This window comes from Petromyzon marinus, chromosome 25 (assembly GCF_048934315.1).
Source record: "Petromyzon marinus isolate PM22_M1 ecotype Great Lakes invasive population chromosome 25, UKy_Petmar_22M1.pri1.0, whole genome shotgun sequence".
Classification (NCBI taxonomy): Eukaryota; Metazoa; Chordata; class Hyperoartia; order Petromyzontiformes; family Petromyzontidae; genus Petromyzon; species Petromyzon marinus.
The window spans coordinates 4059068-4077583 of NC_133691.1; the positions used below are offsets into that span (position 1 = coordinate 4059068).

General features: G+C 44.1%; 2 protein-coding genes across 5 annotated transcripts in view; both read right to left on the reverse strand.

Moving 5' to 3' along the window:
• IMPACT (impact RWD domain protein) overlaps positions 1–10399 on the reverse strand; it is a 39445-nt gene extending 29046 nt beyond the window's left edge. The window contains exons 1-2 of one of the 2 annotated variants that reach the window (XM_076069637.1): positions 9717–9855; positions 1071–1202 (exon numbers count right to left, since the gene is read on the reverse strand). In XM_076069637.1, coding sequence (XP_075925752.1) covers positions 1071–1184 — 114 coding nt within the window. In that variant the 5' untranslated portion in view covers positions 1185–1202; positions 9717–9855. Of the gene's footprint in view, positions 1–1070; positions 1203–9716; positions 9856–9944 lie in introns of those variants that run through there. The other variant, XM_032960677.2, reaches the window with a different exon arrangement.
• A 5277-nt stretch (positions 10400–15676) lies between these two features.
• Positions 15677–18516, reverse strand: part of SPG7 (SPG7 matrix AAA peptidase subunit, paraplegin) — a 30939-nt gene continuing 28099 nt past the window's right edge. For all 3 annotated transcript variants that reach the window (XM_032960676.2, XM_076069638.1, XM_076069639.1), the window contains 2 exons: positions 16987–17064; positions 15677–16245 (listed from right to left, as the gene is read on the reverse strand). In XM_032960676.2, the coding sequence (XP_032816567.2) occupies positions 16015–16245; positions 16987–17064 (309 nt within the window). In that variant the 3' untranslated portion in view covers positions 15677–16014. The remainder of the gene's footprint in view (positions 16246–16986; positions 17065–18516) is intronic.

The following is an 18516-nucleotide window of genomic DNA, read 5'->3' on the forward strand; positions in this document are numbered from 1 at the left end:
GACTAAATTGATCGACATATAATGGACGGCTGTCTAGATTAATTTGCGGCTGCCCATGATTAAACCGACTTCTCAACTGTGGCCGGTCACGAATTACTTGCATACAGAGCCATACATTTACGCAGAGACTCATAGATTAACATAGACTCAGCTGTGGTTAAACAGGGTTCTGAAGAGCGGTGAGATGATGGTCTCAGTCCAGTCACCAACGGATGCACGAAAAATCCTCCCATCAAAATAAATAAGAGCGCATTGCTTAATTAGTTTAAATTATAGGTGTGATTGTTAACACTGGCGTGACTGCAGTGTGATCGTCTGTCAGTGCGGAGGAAAAGTGCGCTCCCAACTGTGCAAGCAATAACACGAGACGAGGAAGGATATCAGGATATTTCCGGAGGCTTCCTGTGAAACATCCTCCCCTGCAGTCATTCTCTGACAACTGCTGCGACGGGAATTTTATTTGGACACAGCGACCTCTGCATCGCAGGCCCAGTGTGCTAACCATCACGACACGATGGCAGCATTCAACCCCTTACCATTCCGATGACGTACGCATACTGGTTTCGTTTTGATGACGTACACAGTAGGGAGCACACTTTCCCCCGCACTGACAGACGATCACATTGCAGTCACACCAGTGCTTAATACGCGTACGTCATCAAAACGAAACCGGTTAGAAAAAATAAAATAACTTCATCGGTACCGAGGCTCCCACAAGGCCATGCAGGAGGGAGTGTAGCACTGTTTGCCACCAGCTATCATAGAGTGCGGTCGTGCCCCTACAGTTCTCTGCGGTGAGTACAATTCCTTCAAAAACAACAGCGCTGCGTCTCTCTGAAACAAAATTAGCGCCAAGCCGCTTTCCCATTCCGAAATACCACACGACTTGCAGATGTCTTGGTAATGGGAAAGAGTTGTACGTACGTATGTACCTACGTACGTTGAACTTCTTTCGCACCATACGTAGCCAACCATACTTATCGGAGGTTGCGGTTTAAGCTTCCCACGCGTGCGAATCCTAACCCGTGATGCCGCGAAGAAGCCGGTCGGCACGCCCTCTCGGCGCTCACCTGCAGCGAGACAGAGAGGCGCCGCGACGGGTCCTGCCCGTTCCCGACGCTGATGCAGAACGAGCGCGCCGCCTCGTCCAGAGTACACCACTCATCCCCGTAGATAGACGACATGGCTTCCACCTCATCCGCCTTGGGGGGGGGGGGGGTGAGGAGGAGAAGGCGCGGACAGGACTACAGCGCTTGTCGAGGTGCCAACATCCTCCTGGCTTGCCCAGGAGAAGGGCACCGCGGTGGCGGAGATGTTAACTGCCTTGCCCCGTATGCGGGAAGTCGTGGGTCTGGTCCCGACTCCTGATGCCGGTTGTATATTTGGAGTTTGTGTGTCTCTCTCGCTTTTCGAGCATTTGGCTGCGATACATTTCCACGTGATAAGCAACTTCGTTGAGCTATCAATTGTGGCCACGTAGCTTCTGAAAAATAGCTATATAGCTCAGTGGGCCTTAAATGGTCAAATAGAAAGTTTAGTTTTTTGTAGAAGCCAGTACACACCGGTTAGTGCTGTACTAGTAACGATAGGCATGTTCTGTTTACGTGACAAACCTCACTAATTGGCTGTGTCGGGTGGTGGCGGGTTTAACGACACATTTATATATTTACGCGATCTAACCCAAAGAAAACCTGTACTGTGGATGATATTGGTCACGAAAGCCTACGTGTTAAACACCCGTATGATGTGTCTAATTTTCATTTATTTTCTGGTCCACCAGCCACTGTCCCTTCTGCCTCTCAGTGTCACTACAACCATGCACCCCTCAACGCTGCTTTGCGCACGTTTCAGCTTTCACTATATTTTAGTTGTCACTATTCCACGTTTCTGATTCGTAAGTCGCAGCAGGCACAGAACATTTTGGGCGGCTGCCTATGTTGCTTTTAACTATTAAGTTGAGTTTCAAAAATCAAGACTTCAACAAGCAAAAAAACCTAATTTAATTTTTGATTTAAAGCTTTCGTGACTGCAGTAATTCATATTCTTAGTTTTTTCGGTAAAGTCACGTTGAAGAGAAACAACAAAATAACAAAATATATATAAAACAATAAAAAATTCTCACGACGTTTCGACCATAACTCATGACCGTTTGAGTTATGGTCGAAACGTCGTGAGAATTTTTTATTGTTTTATATATTTTGTTATTTTGTTGTTTCTCTTCAACGTGACTTTACCGAAAAAACTAAGAATATAACCTAATTTAATGTTTAAAATTAAATTCATACTTTGGGCACATTTTATTCTGTGTTGGAACAATGTATATACATTATTTGCGAAAAGGGGGATTTGGGAAAGTGTTCCAGTAAGTATCTCGTTTCCCCACTACTCACTACCTCCCCCAAGTGTCCACACGGGGAGCTGTGAGAATGCCAAGGAAACTCGAGGCTTTTACAAGTGCCAACCACCGTGTGCTTAATGGTGTTTCCCATTCAAGGCGGTACCATTTGATAATTTGTTTTATTAAAATAACGATCATGTCTAGCCCTCTGTCAATCCAGTGCGGGATGAAAGCTTCCTATAATGCTGTATCAATCACGGTGGGGGGGGGGTGAAGAGGGGGATGGGGAACGGCGGTTGTTTGACCATACTTCGCCACTCTAGTCAGCGCGCGGTTGGTAAAGTGGAGGAGGCCAAGAGCAGTTTAGATATAACTCATCACTCATGTTGACCATGGTCAGGATTCAAACTCACGTGGCAGGGTTCATGGTGCAGTGTGCGAACCGCGGCACCACCACTACCTTTGGTGCATCAAGAGGTTCGAATGTCAAACCATGCAACCTGCAAGCCCCCGCCCACAATTATTGTCAAGGGCTTCCCAATGCATTTGCTTTCATAGAACATTTGTCTCGCGCAAACTATACAATAAAAAAAATGTAACCACAAGGTCATGGGGAAAATAAAAAAAGTTACAAAAATGAAGTGTGCGCTTCTGCCTCTTTCCCCCCTCATTGCATAAACGCAACGAGCCACGGCGTTCCTTCATCTCGCGATGCCGAGGGTCACTGGGAATGTGTTCGAGAAAGCATACATTTTTGTTTGGTTTCGAAATTGTGTTGCTTTTTTATTTATTTGGACCATGTCTCACGCAGCGTTACACCAGAGAGGCCAAATTTAAACTGCTCCTCGTCCCAACAACAACATTCAATGGCAAAAAAAAAAGCAATGCCACCATAATAAACGTAACAAAAGCGAATCTCCCTTTGTGTATTTTTCTTTCTTCGTAGCGAGCGATGGTGTATCGGTTAGAGTGCTGCGCTACGAACCCGCCGACCCTTGTTGGATTTCCGCTCACGGCCAACACCAGTGACGATTATCTGAACCGGTCATGGGCCCCCCCCCCCCCCACCTAGGCGTTCCTTGATTTAGCGTGCTGATCTTAAAGGTGCATTGAAAAATTAGATACTCCGCCTGATGCTTCTGTTGTTGTGGAGAAACTCATGCAGCTATCTATGGCTCTAGGATTTGGTGTCACATTTTATTTATGTAGTTTATTGTAAAAATTCGGTCACGGTCCCTATGATCACTGTTACGTTGCAAATTATGGCTTTATTGTTTGGTGATTTCGAAAACGTTTTTTTGGTTTGAACATGTGTGTTTTGTTGTAGTACGGAGTTAGACTAATGGTCTTAATCTAAGTTTTCTTGTGGTTGTTGTTGTTTGACTTGCATCCCACTGGGATTTTTTGCACACAGCGTTGGTGTACGGTGCTTTTTTCAGGAATATTTTGCTGTTTGTTTCATGGATTTTCTGTTTGCACAGTCACATAGTCACTTTAAGATGTTTTCTTGTTCGTGTTTTTGTTTTTTTGTTTGTTGTGGTTGCACCCGATTCAAGAGCCGAATTGCTCACAGGGCTATACCAAAATAAATAAACTGAAAACTGAATAACTGAGGTCGACTCAGCCTCAATGAAATTCCTGGTGCGATGTGTAAAAGCATACAGCGAGGGATACAAAGGTGGACGGGAATGGTGTTGGCCAATCACCCCTCGTGTGTAGCTCCAGCCTTCATAGGCGTTGCTTGCTAATCGCACTTGCCCCAATAATCTGTTAAGGCTATACTGGGGGGTCTTTGTCCTTGTTTTTCGTACAATAAATGCATGTTAATTATGAGCATGATGCCAAATGTCGTATTTGTGTGATGTCTTCCCGTTTATTTGGCCAGGCAGCTCAGCGGTAGGGTGAGCGACTCACAGCCAGAATGTTGGGAGTTCAAATCCTGGTCGGAGATTGACTCAGCCCATCATCCTTTTTGGGGTGAATAAAATAGTTATCACTTTCTGGGAAAGTCAACAGTGGTCGTCCAATGGATAGACTCACCCCTGCCATAGGAATGTTGAATTTCCACCACTGGCTCAGGGCTGCAAAAAGGAGATGGAACACCACCTAAACATGAATTTGAACAAGAAATTGCTTTTTTGTATATCCCTCTTGAAGTATTTGTTGTTTCCAAGTATACAAAACCGCATTGCGGATTCACAAAATCAATACATGAATAGTGATAAATGAAAAATGTATTGCCAGCAGGCAGTCCCTTTCACTTCTGCTGATATTGTTTTATTCTCAAGAATGAAGACACACTACTGTACCGCACCAGGCTCGATATATAGGCCTATCACGGAAATTACATTTAGGACAATTAGGAGTTAGGCAAGAAAAAAAAGCCACAATCTCTCCTTATTATGAGAATCTGTGTTCAATACAGGATACACGGCTAATTATTTTCATTACCTTCCCTTTTCCCACCACCGTTTCTACTCCACAATCCCCCAAAACTGCCACTGCGATGAAAACAATCAGATTTTTAGTTCCCATCAAGAGGACTACAACACTGGCTCCTGCGCTTTACTCCGTGCGTGCACCGCTATCTGTATGCCTCGCGGCAGTTCGCTTGGTCTAACGCTTCGCTTGTGCGCTCTGAAAAGTGCCCTTCCCCGGTTATTGGAAATTGGCAAAGTTACATCCCGTCTGACATTTTGTCTCGAATAACTTACTTGGTAGCCTGATATGGGTGGGTTAGGTGTGAGCCACCTGGCCACATCAAGACCTTTTCAACCTCGAGTCATGAATTATTGAGATTGATTGTCACAATGTGTAAATCACTGGCCAGGAAATTTATTACAGACCTGACCAAACTTCCCGTGCCTAATTCTAAATAATTCATGAATAAATGTTCAGGCATAGACTGGAGTAAGATTGAGTGATTTTCAGCTTTACAGAGAGCGAACTGGTAGTAAGCTCCAGGACTTTAGCTTTCATCCAAGGGCCAAGACAAAAATGGTACCAGCTATGTTGGCAAAACTTTAGCAGTACCAATGTATTTATATGGAATATATTTTATAACCCACGAAGTTCAAATGGTTATTATGTAATTGACTGTTATTGGCCACATAAAAAGATTGTAAGTATTAAAGTATTGCCACTTTAGGAGTTACCAAAAAAGGATTCGGTCTGGGCTATGAAGACTATTTGGGGAAATGCTACAGGAGAAGACTTAGTAAAACAGAACACTTGCACAAGCATCACATTCAGTGGTTAGGGGAGACAGAAACTTGGTCCACACCAAGGAGTGTAGCGATGCATAGAATAATTGATGAATATACATTCCCAAGCTCACGATACATGAATCAAATAGCGTGCGTAAAAATCAATGCTTTTTCAATTCACACACGTAATGGCTTCTTCACGTGACACGTGGAGGCATTCATCTCGATTTTAATAAAATAATACAATCTTGAATTAAATGTCATGATCCCGAATCGTGACAATTCATTACATTGCCAGGTGGGGCAACCACTAGTGGCCGCTATATTCACATCTTGTATAAATAATAACAACGACAACGCCAAAGTCGTGCATACGCGTTGATTCTGCAATGCCATCTAACATGCGTTTTTTGTTTCCTCAAAAGTACTTAATGAGCGATAATAACAATGTAACACGTGATGATGTCGTCAACTTTATATTAGCACTTCATTTACATCGGATCGTCTTTACAAGGTTCGCGTGACCCCAAGATGAAGGCGGAGGGATGGACGGAACTAACGCCTTCGACATTCGAGGGAAATCTGGAGAAGGGGGTAATTTGTGACACTTGGTGTGAACACGCCACACACCTTGTAGCCTCAATAAATTGGTAGATGGTATACATGTTCCACCTTGAAGAATGGCTCCGACTCAACCTCCTGCATAGTAATACGATTCATAATCACCATTGTTACAATCATTATATTTCTATAGTAATTTTCACAACTTTCTTTAAATCATTCTACAGCCGAAAGTGCAAATATACAAGGCTGCCAATTTTATTAATGAGAATGAGCTCGAGAATGATCAACTTGTCCACCCAACGAGCATCTCTATAAAAACGAAACTGTAATTATTTTGTCCCACAAAAGTGCATCTCATTTGCTGACCTGACCCTACAGCTCGCCTGATGCACAGTAAATAATTGACAAATGCTTCTGAGTATTCCATACCGCAACTGATAAACAGGGACATCTAACGCTCTATTTTAATGGGACAAATTAAATTGCATTACATTAACTGCCATACCTGAGGGAACCACAGTTCAAATTAAACGGCTCTATATGCTGATGCCTGACGAATGGAATGACAATTATTCAGAAAGACTTTCAAAATAAACGAGTTTATTCAATTTCTAATACTGAAGTGGTAGCAAAATAGCTAGCGCACTGCACTATGAATCCAGCCATCCGAGTTTGATTCCTATCGATGGCTAACATCAGTGGTGAGTGATATCTGAACTGTATCCTGGAAGATCCCCCTTTCACAAGACCATACTAAGCAGCACGGTGACGTATGGTCAAACAACCCCCAAAACCAATAGGGCATGGGGAAGCATCGATTCAGCACTGGATTAACAATGGGTTATATCATGAGACCTCCTTTGCCAGCTGTACGCCTTTTGGCGTCCTCTGGTCTAGCGCCGTTTGAGACTAGGTTCAATAGAAAGCCGTATCTGGTGTGGACCAATCCGTTTAAAGGGCAATGCATATATTATCAGTGTGTTTTTTGTTTGCATTCTGACCACAAGTATTGTTGTTAATGCAGACATGATTCCTCGTAAAAAAGGTTTCAGTTTTGTTGCCAGAAAAAGGGGGAAAACATATTCTTATATATGGGTTACATGTTACCATTTTTCCAAATGGCTACACTAACTTTACATCGCCAACATTGGATATTTGCTGAACAATGGAGGTCTCAACGAGGTTTCCCTGTTCCAAATTAATGATATTATTTCTGCGAGCCCATGGGAATTCTTACAGATTGACGGATTGCAACCAAAAACTGACATTAACTTCAATGCACGTGTTCACGCCAAGAGCTACCCAGATATCATGAGCAGGAGTCCTGACCCAGTTTCAACTCTGCCGCCCCTCAGCAGCAAATTGTGGCCCTCAAGGCTGGCACTCGGAGCTGTGATTTTATTTGGCAGAAGCAGTCACCCATGAGCTACGTTCTGCGGCCATAAAAAAATGCATCTGCAGTAGTAATGAGCACGATAATTGTACCGCACTGCGTTCCACTAACAAATCGGAGAAAAATCTCGCATTATGTGAATTCAGCTTGTTTGCAGGTGTAAAAGGGTGCTGTGGATCGTTACATCGTTAGGACCGTAAGTGATGACAGCGGTTTGTGGGGAGGCCATCACCAAGCAGGAGATAGATCATGGCTGATTATGATTTGAATCAAAATTAATTTAATTCAGTTACCGTATTCCAGAATAAGTCTACATTATAGATTGCTAATACGCTCACCAGCTTAAAAACCAGGCTACGGTCTACATTATTGACTGCCAGTACGCTCACTTTTTTATTTTTATAATAAAAAAATATATCTACGTGACTTTACCGAAAGAATCAAATAATATTCTTAGAATGCCAATTAAAAAACTGATCAGAAAACATTTTCCATCCTAATTCTCGTCAAGCTCCATAGTTTAAGTGCCGTCCCCACCCCGTATGAACTATTGTCTCTCTGGGGCCGTCCATAAATGACGTCACGCGAATTTTGGACAATTTTTGACCCCCCCCCCCCCCTCGTCACACGGCGACACAAAAAGTCAGACCCCCCCCCCCCCCATCAAATATGACGTCACAAAGCTCTGCCCCACCTCTCCTCCAAAAAAATAAAAGATACTTCAAATCGCTTTAAACTATTGTCATTGTAGTGCGTATTTAATGTGGCGCTGCACTCTGATGTAGGAGAAAACATTTATTAAAAAGTATATTTAATTAAGTAGAACGTGTTGTCTATATTTATTTAAAGTTGCGCATTTTGATGTGACGTCACATTTCTCACCCCTCCCCCCCGTCACACATCGTCACAAATGTCTGACCCCCCCCCCTAGGTGCGTGACGTCATTTATGGACGGCCCCCTAGCCTATTTATGTGCTGTGAAGGAGGGTCATTGCCTGAAACGTCACCAATATATTATTGTTCTTTTAAGGCTGTATTATTTTACGTGTTGAGGGTTTTTATTTATTAATAAGTGCATCGTCAACATTGCCCGTGCAGTGCCATCACCAAACAATGAGTTGCATTATCTGGATTATAAAGTCACTCCGGAAATTAAAAACGCACGCCCAAACGGCTTAAGTGTTCGATGTCCATAAAAAAAAAAAATATCTGCTCACGAAACCTACTGAATGAAAAGGTGCACTCTCAACGTTCGACTTAAATCACAATGGGGCAAGTGCGTCTTGTAAATCCGCATAACCGCGTTTTGGCGCAGCGGTGGCAAGGGGATGTTAACTACCTCGGCTGGTATACAGGAGTAAGTGGGTTCGATCCCGCCCACTGACACCTGTACACGTGGAGTTTGCGGTGTTTCTCTCCCCGTGCTCGCGTGGATTTATCTGCGGGTCCTCCTATTTTCTTCCCCTTCCACATTAAGAAAAATGCGTTTTCGGGGCCGTCCATAAATGACGTCACGCGATTTTGGAGGATTTTTGGCCCACCCTCGTCACACGGCGTCACAAAAAGTCAGACCCCCCCCCTCAGATATGACGTCACAAAGCTCTGCCCCCCCCCCCGAAACCATATTTCCATTTTGAAAATAAAACATGCTTCAAATCGCTTTAAACTATTGTCATTATAGTGCGCATTTAACGTGGCGCTGCACTCTGATGTTGTAGGAGTGTTGTTATAACAGTTAGTAATGTTATAACAATTCTATATTTATTAAAAGTTGCGCATTTTGATGTGACGTCATATTTCTTCCCCCCCCCCCTCGTCACACATCGTCACAAATGTCTGACCCCCCCAAACCCGCCCAAGGTGCGTGACGTCATTTATGGACGGCCACTACCGTTTGTGAAAGTCAGGGAGGTCGCTTCTGGGATTTAAAAAAAAAGAGAGCTCCGGACCTCAGTGTTGAGCCTGACCCGGTAACAAATTGTAAATGTTTAAAAACCACACAATTTCACACCGTGTTGTATTTTCAAGAAGCGTGTATCTCCTGCCCCCTGGCGGACATAAAGGGGGATGTTGACCATGCATGCGTGGCACGGGAAGTGGAACGATGCTCAGGACCGACCGACCTGTCCGTGGCCTATAACCCCACCAACCTCGCGGAGCGGACCGGCTCGCAGCATCGCCACGAAACGTGTCCCCCTGGGTCAGCGCAACTCACCAACAGCGTCGGCGTGGCTGAAATACGGCGCAACGGGCACACCGCTGACAAACACGAGTCCACGGGTTACTGCAGCAGCAGCAGCGGCGGCGGCGGCGGCTGCGGCGGCTACTACGGCGTTTGTTTCAGAGTCAAAAAAAAAATAACCGAGCACTCGCAACTGAGGTGGCCCCGAGCGCCTCGTCGTTTATTCCGTGACACCGCTCCGATTCGTCTTCTTTAACTCACCTGCCTCGCGGTGTTGTCCTCGGCGCTTGCCATCGCGGCAGGGTGGGGTGGCGGTGGGGCTAAATGTGGCCTCGTGTGACACGGGGAAGGCTGCGGAGGGGCCCCCCAGGCGTGGGGAGGGAATGGAACGGGCCCTGAAAACCCGACACGAGTTCAACTCAAAAAGTGTGTGGGCAGGCTCCTACCCCCTCGCCGTCGTCTCGACGCTGTGGCTCGGTGTTAACAAACAGCGCCACCATTTACCACCGCGGTCCGAGTTCGTATCGCTGTGCTTTGGCGGAGGCGAACTTTTCCGTGAAGACCAAATTGTAAGAGGGGGGTGTTGATTCAAAATTAGGGGTTTTGGGTTTGCTGGGGGAGGTTTTTGCATTGCGCATTTACGGGTGAATATATGTGTTGGTTGGTTTTGGCAGCACGTATATACAAACTTCAATAGCGAAATAGACGCGATAGAGCCATCCCTCCTATTCAGGGAACAGTTATTGACAAACGTGTCGAGTTCTTGCGAGTGTTGTGACTTAAGGTCAGGATGCCTATTGTTTTTCACAAAGATGTGTTTTTTCCGGTCATTATGTACACCGCTTATGTAAAACTCTTTGTGTTGAACACAATCATTAAAGCACGTAAAAAAAGCGCCGAGTTTTAATGACACTATTCATCATGATGTGACACCTGCCCCCCCCCCCCCCCCCATAATGCGTCTGCCATCAACCCACTCTAAATTAACTCAAACCCCAACGAACCCCACATTCGTTCACCCTACGAATCGCGATTCAGGCAGCAAGTCACTCCACCTCCTCTCCAGGGCGGTATTATCCAGTTGGTCATAGTGGGGGCACCGTGCATTGGGCCTACGAAACTAAAGAACCTAAAGAAACAATTTAAAAAATCATTTTTTTTGTTTGTATGATTTTTTTTTAATGTTACCAAGATATCGTCATGAATAAATATATTTCTATAGCAAGGATCGGCAAAGTGTAAACAACACAAAGAGGCAGAGTCATGTCAAATTTTTTTGTTCATAAGGTGAGAGAAATTAACAACGGATTAACATTTCGAGATTTTTTTTCTTCATTGCAAAATTAGCAATAACGTCTTCTTTGATTCTTTCGGTAAATTCACGTAGAATGAGAATAAAATAATAAATTGATAAAATAAAATAACACAATATAATTCTCACGATGTTTCGGCCACGTCGTGATAATTTTATTGCGTTATTTTATTTTATCAATTTATTATTTGATTCTCATTCTACGTGACTTTACCGAAATAACCAAAGAAGATGAATCCTTGCAGTCACGAAAGCTTTAAATCGAAATTTAGCAATAACGTCTTCAAATGGTGTTTTTCGCACCATCTCATTCTGGATCGAGAACAGTGCAAGGGAAGACGGGGCGTTGATGTCCTCTGGTGGATCGGAGACAGATTTATTTTTAAACCAGCTTTGGGGCCGTCCATAAATGACGTCACAGCGATTTTGGACGATTTTTTACCACTCCCCCTCGTCACACGGCGTCACAAAAAGTCAGACCCCCCCCCCTCAAATATGACGTCATAAAGCTCTCCCCCACCCCCTCCAAAAAAATAAAACATGCTTCAAATCGCTTTAAACTATTGTCATTGTAGTGCGTATTTAATGTGGCGCTGCACTCTACTGTTGTAGGAGAAAACATTTATTAACATTTCTATTTAATTAAGGAGAACGTGTTGTCTATATTTATTTAAAGTTGCGCATTTTGATGTGACGTCACATTTCTCAAACACCCCCCCCTCGTCACACATCGTCACAAATGTCTGACCCCCCCCCCCAGGTGCGTGACGTCATTTATGGACGGCCCCTTTAGCGTGTGACAGCGGCAGTAGTAACACGGGGTAAGCAGCAGCACCAACTGTAGACGTTTAACACTGACGACCTACGAAACAAGTGCCTAGGAGCTCCAAGAACCGTAATCCGGTCCTGCTCCTCTCCCGTCAGCTCGCCAGTACAGACGATAACTTGACAACTCTTTGCTTACAGCTCCCACCCATGGCTCACTCAGCAGCCTTTGCTTGCACGTACAAACAGCTTATGCGACATTTACCACGCACAGAAGAACTATTATCCTAGGGGGGGGGGGGGGGGGAGCAATACTGCGGATCCTATAATCCGCGCGGGTTATCCGCTATGTTATTCCTCTTATCCGCGGGGTTATTCCTCTTATCCGCGAGGCTATCCACGATGTTATTCTTATTATCCGCGGGGGTTATCCGCAATGTTATTCCTCTTATCCGCGAGGTTATCCACAATGTTATTCCTCTTATCCGCGGAGTTATTCCTCTTATTTGCGGGGTTATCCGCAATATTATTCCTCTTATCCGCGAGGTTATCCGCGATGTTATTCCACTTATCCGCGGGATTATTCCTCTTATCTGAGGGGTTATCCGCAATGTTATTCCTCTTATCTGCGAGGTTATCCACAATGTTACTCCTCTTATCCGCGGGGTTATTCCTCTTATTTGCGGGGTTATCCGCAATATTATTCCTCTTATCCGCGAGGTTATCCGCGATGTTATTCCTCTTATCCACGGGGTTATTCCTCTTATTTGCAAGGTTATCCACAATGTTATTCTTCTTATCCGCGGGGCTATCCGAGATGTTGTTCGCCTTATCCGCGCGGGAAACAAGCAAAACAAATCGCGGATAAGAGATTTAATTTGCTGCGCGACTCCTCCTCTTACTTACATTCTCTCTCTCTCTGTCTTGATCTTACATCGTTAAAGGGTTTATTTGTTTTACCATATTGTTTGCCTGTTGGTGTAACTTGCTGACTCCCACTCCCCACCCCGCCCCTGAACTGGACGTCTTTGGATGTGACCTTAAGGGAGCTCAACGGATTTTTTTCGCTCGAAGTAAAGATTCTGATTGCCCGCGGAGAAATTGCGATTTATTGGGCAACAGCTTCGCTATCTGTGTGTATCGTGGGTGCAACATCGTTGCGCGTAATACATACCTACGAACCCTTTATCAGTGCCAAACTTGTTACAGACAAATTCAGACCTCACTGGTCACTTCCGTGCCCTGAACAATCTCAACGTTCATCCATCAAAGTCCCATCACAAGGGAAAGACATACAAATAGACAATAACCACAACTACACTCACCACTAGTACACTCACCACTACACTCACCAATAGCACACTCACCACTACAAACCTGTCAACCGCTTATCAGTGCCCTACCTTATTAGACCAATTCAGACCTCATTGGTCACCCCGTGCCCCTTATAGATATCAACGTTCATCCTACAAAGTCCCATCACAAGGGAGAAACACAAACAAATAGACAATAACATGTTGTTGCCCGTATTGAAACGGCTGTACGGCCTATGAAAACCTGAAAACTCAATTTTCCCTGTACGAGAATACGGGGCAAACTGTGTATGGGTTGACAGCTATGATGACAAGAGGAATTCGGGCCGCGGGTAATCGGAGTTTTCGTGGACCCTACAGCCCCCGCGGATTACAGGAGTCACGGGCAATAGGGCCACGGATAAGGAGTTATCTGTACCTTTAAAGATGAATCTCTGCCATGACCGAACTATGAGAACACCAGCTTTCCCTTCTACACATTGTACATACATCGACATTACCATCAACATGATTATTTCGTCAATGTCTCCATTCAGTGTTACAGTCTTTTCCTTAAAATGGGTTGGTGATATGTGTAGTGTACAAACGACATTTCTTGGAACCGTGACAATTTATGTACGGTACACTCGAGACGGGGAGAATCCTTCCCCTCCGTGTGCTATGTACTCTATTTATAGATGTCTTCCACCCTGGAACATTATACAGCACTGATGCACCATGCACCACTGCAGCCTAGAGCTCCACGCACATCCACACAGCTCCACGCACATCCACAGCTCCACACAGCTCCACGCACATCCACAGCTCCACACAGCTCCACGCATATCCACACAGCTCCACGCATATCCACAGCTCCACACAGCCCCACAGCCCCAACACATCCACAGCTCCGCACAGCTCCACGCACATCCACAACTCCACACACATCCCCACGCACATCCACAGCTCCACACAGCTCCACGCACATCCACAGCTCCACACAGTTCCACGCATATCCACACACAGCTCCACACAGCTCCACGCATATCCACAACTCTATACAGCTCCACGCATATCCACATAACTCCACGCACATCCACAGCCCCACGCAGCTCCACACAGCCCCACACAGCCCCACACAGCCCCAACACATCCACAGCTCCACACAGCTCCACGCACATCCACAACTCCACACACATCCCCACGCACATCCACAGCTCCACACAGTTCCACGCATATCCACACACAGCTCCACGCATATCCACACACAGCTCCACACAGCTCCACGCATATCCACAGCTCCACACAGCTCCGCACATACCCGTGGGGCACCGCCTGACAGCGTGAACTGTAGTTGTAGGAAGAGCATTGATCTTTAAAGCTGAAGCCCTCTCCACGTCTATTTGACACAGCACGGATTGCCATTCCACTGCTGGATGAGGGCCTCTCGTCACCTTGCATGGTCACGGTCGTGAGGGATGTTTGATCGATGCAGGTTGAAGATGGGGTGAGTGCAGCTTAACTTGAGATGTTACTGCACTTTCCCCTCCTGCCCATCCATCTGTTCGTTTGCATTGGTCACCCATCCAATCCACGTTCCATGCCTAAACCTCACTTGAATTCTGAGATCTGGCTCAAAAGTTCTCGGTTACTTTCTCAATACCAATCGTGCATTTATCGCATTGAAGTTTATAAAAGCTCACTTTTTAAGTTCGCGTGCGTTTTGATCTCAATTCATTCTCAATGTACCTCGAGCAGTTATTCCATGTTGTCATGGCAGGTAACAATGCGCTTCATACAAACGTTTCTCAATGCCAACTGCTGTAGATTTTTATCATCAGTTCCAAAAAAAAGTCTCAATCCTATGCTTGCATCATCGTAATTACAACACTGATTGCATGTAGATATTTTTTTATGAAATGGGACGGTTATAATTGGGAAATTTTCTTTTCCCCTCGTTCAGGTTACTCATGTCAACATGCAGCACAATCAAATCATATTAGTTATTCCATTGCCTTGACATTCACAAAATGTAAAAGGCATATATTTGTAACATGTTCTACATTTTCAGGATTCCAAGTGGCAGCTGGTGGTTTAAGATGTGCTATTAAAGGCCATTAACCAAAATGTCACGTTATATATTTTTCCTAAGTATTGACGAATGTGTTTTTTTTAGTTGGGAGCGCCAAACCAATGCACCATAAAGACCAGCCCGGCCACTAGATTCCAAGTCTCTCTCCAGAGACTACATTTTGCATGCAATTAACAGGCAAATGGATCATGTGACACCTCATTAATAATGTGAAATGCCTACTTCTGGAGCAGTAATTTATCCCAGGATTTGTAATGTCAATTTTACACGCATCTGCCAAGTGCTCTGGTGGAAGAGGTTTCCCATCTGAACAGGATTTTTTTTTCAAACATTTAAACAATTACTTTGGAATTTGACTATCATTTAATTTTAATTTCAATGTAAACATGCTAGTTTTCTAATTGCCTTTGAGACAAATGTCATATCTATATATCTTTTAATATGTACTGTATATGTAGCGATAACAAGTGATACAATGAATATTTCACGAAATGTTGAAGCATGTAAAATAGATTTTATACAAAAACACAAATAGGTCTTAATCGTTTATTTAAATACAGCAGTTTTTAAATATGACAAAGGTCTGAATAACAGGCTTTCAAAAATACAAATTCAATAAGCGCTCATTTTATATTTACATTGACACATAACCAAGTTATTTTTTTATTTTGCAATCTGTAAAATGAACTTTTTCCGCCATGCAAATTATAACTGTAGCAGCTGCACATTTGTATGCGAGTCTGTGTGACGTACGTGTAGGGCCACTTAACTAAAGGCCATGGCACTGTACATTCACAAAGGCCCAAGAGAACTGGATTGGTCTGTGCTAGTGCATGACACAGTGACCGCTGCACACAGACGGAGCGGTTCTCAAAGCGGCTGCATGTCGGGCTCCTCCTCTCCCTCCGGACGGGGTCGCGGCCGCCGCTTCTTGCGAGCGGCATCATCCGGAGAGTCCTCCCCGGTGTCCTGCCGGTCCCTCTCCGCCTCGACCCAGCTTTGGGGCGGGATGAGGCGCTTGGGACCGTGCGTAGGTGGGCCCAGCAGTTTCACTATATCGTCATAGCTCACCACCTCGTGCTCCAGGAGTGCCTCCGCCAACTGATGACAGCAGTGTACGCAAAAAAAAAAACACACAAATCTTACATTAATAATGTCATTTGTCAGTTACAACACCTCAGTATTTTTTCTGTTTGAGCAAGGACTCATTCCGACTGGAAGTAGGGGCCCTACGGTATTGATGATAAAGCTCGGCAAAAGGTACAGTTTTCAGCCCTGATATTTCTTGCTTACGCCACTGCTGACCCAAGGGCCTCGACGAGAGGAAGCTCGAAAGAACATCTCTAGAGGGTATGTGGCCTATTCTTCCACGCTGGCCAGATGTATTGGAAGAGGTGGGAGCACTGTACAAAATAATGACCCGACAGAAAATACAATTCTATTATACCACCATTGGTGCAACAGTAATTGGGTGGTAGTTTGGGCAATTCCTTGTGAAGTTACAGGTCACTATGTTATGCAATGTAGATTTCATTAATTGGATATAGCCAATGGGGTCAAGCAACCTGCTAAAGGAGGATGAAGCATTAAGGAGGCTTCACCTCACTCTCATGCAATGCAGTTTAAAGATTGTCATTTCGAAAAATAATCACCCCATCCCTAATGTAGCTTTGTTACCAGATATGAATAAAACAAAAACACAAAACTGCATTTGTAAGTGGATGTGCGTGCACACACACACATGCACTGACATGAGCACAAGAGCATCATGGAGCCGCACTGCTCGTGACCTATACATTTTTACGTTAGTGTGCTAAATGAGTCTGCACGCGCATGGGTTACCAAAATTAGTTTGTCACGGTTTTCAAGAAGCAGTTTTTCTGTTCGTCTGTATGCCTGTGCCACCGTCTTCCGTGCTTCCTGCAAGCGATAAGCCGGAACAAATGCCAACAAACAATACAATTTTAGAACATTTACAATTTTCAGCTGCTCTGCAAATTCAAGAATTTGACAGAAAACTATTCCGATGAACATCGTGAAAGATAGTTTAGATCTTCTTTAGTTCTTTCGGTAAAGTCACGTAGAATGAGACTAAAATAATTAATTGATAAAATAAAATAACACAATAATATTCTCACGACGTTTCGGCCACAACACAAGCGGCCTTCATCAGGTGAAGGGACGAGACTGTCTGGTAGGACAGCGCTGGAGTGAAGAGGAATTAGCATATAATTTAGCATTGAAATGGCTGAGTGATTAGCTTGTGACTGGTCACAGAAATAGCTATGTTAAAGTTAAAGCACGCACATCCGCAGAGGCACCCATTGACAAAGGAATTAGCATAGAATTTAGCATTGAAATAGCTAAGTTAAAGCATACACATCCGCAGAGGCACCCCTTGACAAAGGAATTAGCATAGAATTTAGCATTGAAATAGCTGAGTGATTAGCTTGTAACTGGTCACAGAAATAGCTATGTTAAAGTCAGAGCATACATTCACCGAGGCACCTAGTACAAATCAAACAGGAGAATTTAGCATTGAAATAACTAGGCGAATTTAGCATTGAAATAACTGAGTGATTAGCTAGTGACTGGTCACAGAAATGGCTATGTTGAAGTCAAGGCCTACACATCTGAGCTATTCACAGTAACTGGGTATACAATACAATATATAATGAATACTATATAGTGAACCAATAAAAAAAACTAAAATATAAATTACCTTAATGTTATCAATAAACTCTATATTCTCCAATCAGCTAAGCTACCAACAATAAGTCGTTATATATCACAATGCTATATGGCGAAAAAATGGGTAGATTCTTACCCTCAACTTTAGCAACACGTACACATGCACATCTCTACACACACAATTGATCAAACATTACACGACTCGTGCCCAGAATATAGAATAGAAATACTAGCAAAATTAGATGTCTGAAGCAAATTCCAGCATATCTTAAATGTGCATTACTAAAATTGCACAGGCATCCACTATACATGTGCACATTCCCAAACTCACACACGCATCTTGATGTAAGAGAGGGAGCGCTGGGCATGTTCTTATGTGGGCACAGTTGGCTCCATATTTGGTGAAACTTCGTTGCATTTAAACTGGCAAACCCAAATTGGACCAAAGTTGTGCATACTATTTTTCCATGGGTACTCAGAAGCCGCTTTTAAATCTCAGCAGTTTGTCAAGTCTAATTTTTATTTTACATGTTCCCAGACCACAAGACACCAAAAATAATTAACATATATAAACAAACAGAACTATAACTGGCATAGAAAAAACAGTAAATTCCCCAGTGGAGCATGGTCACATGATTGGTGGTGCTGAACATCAACTGAACAAATTGGGAAGATGGATCA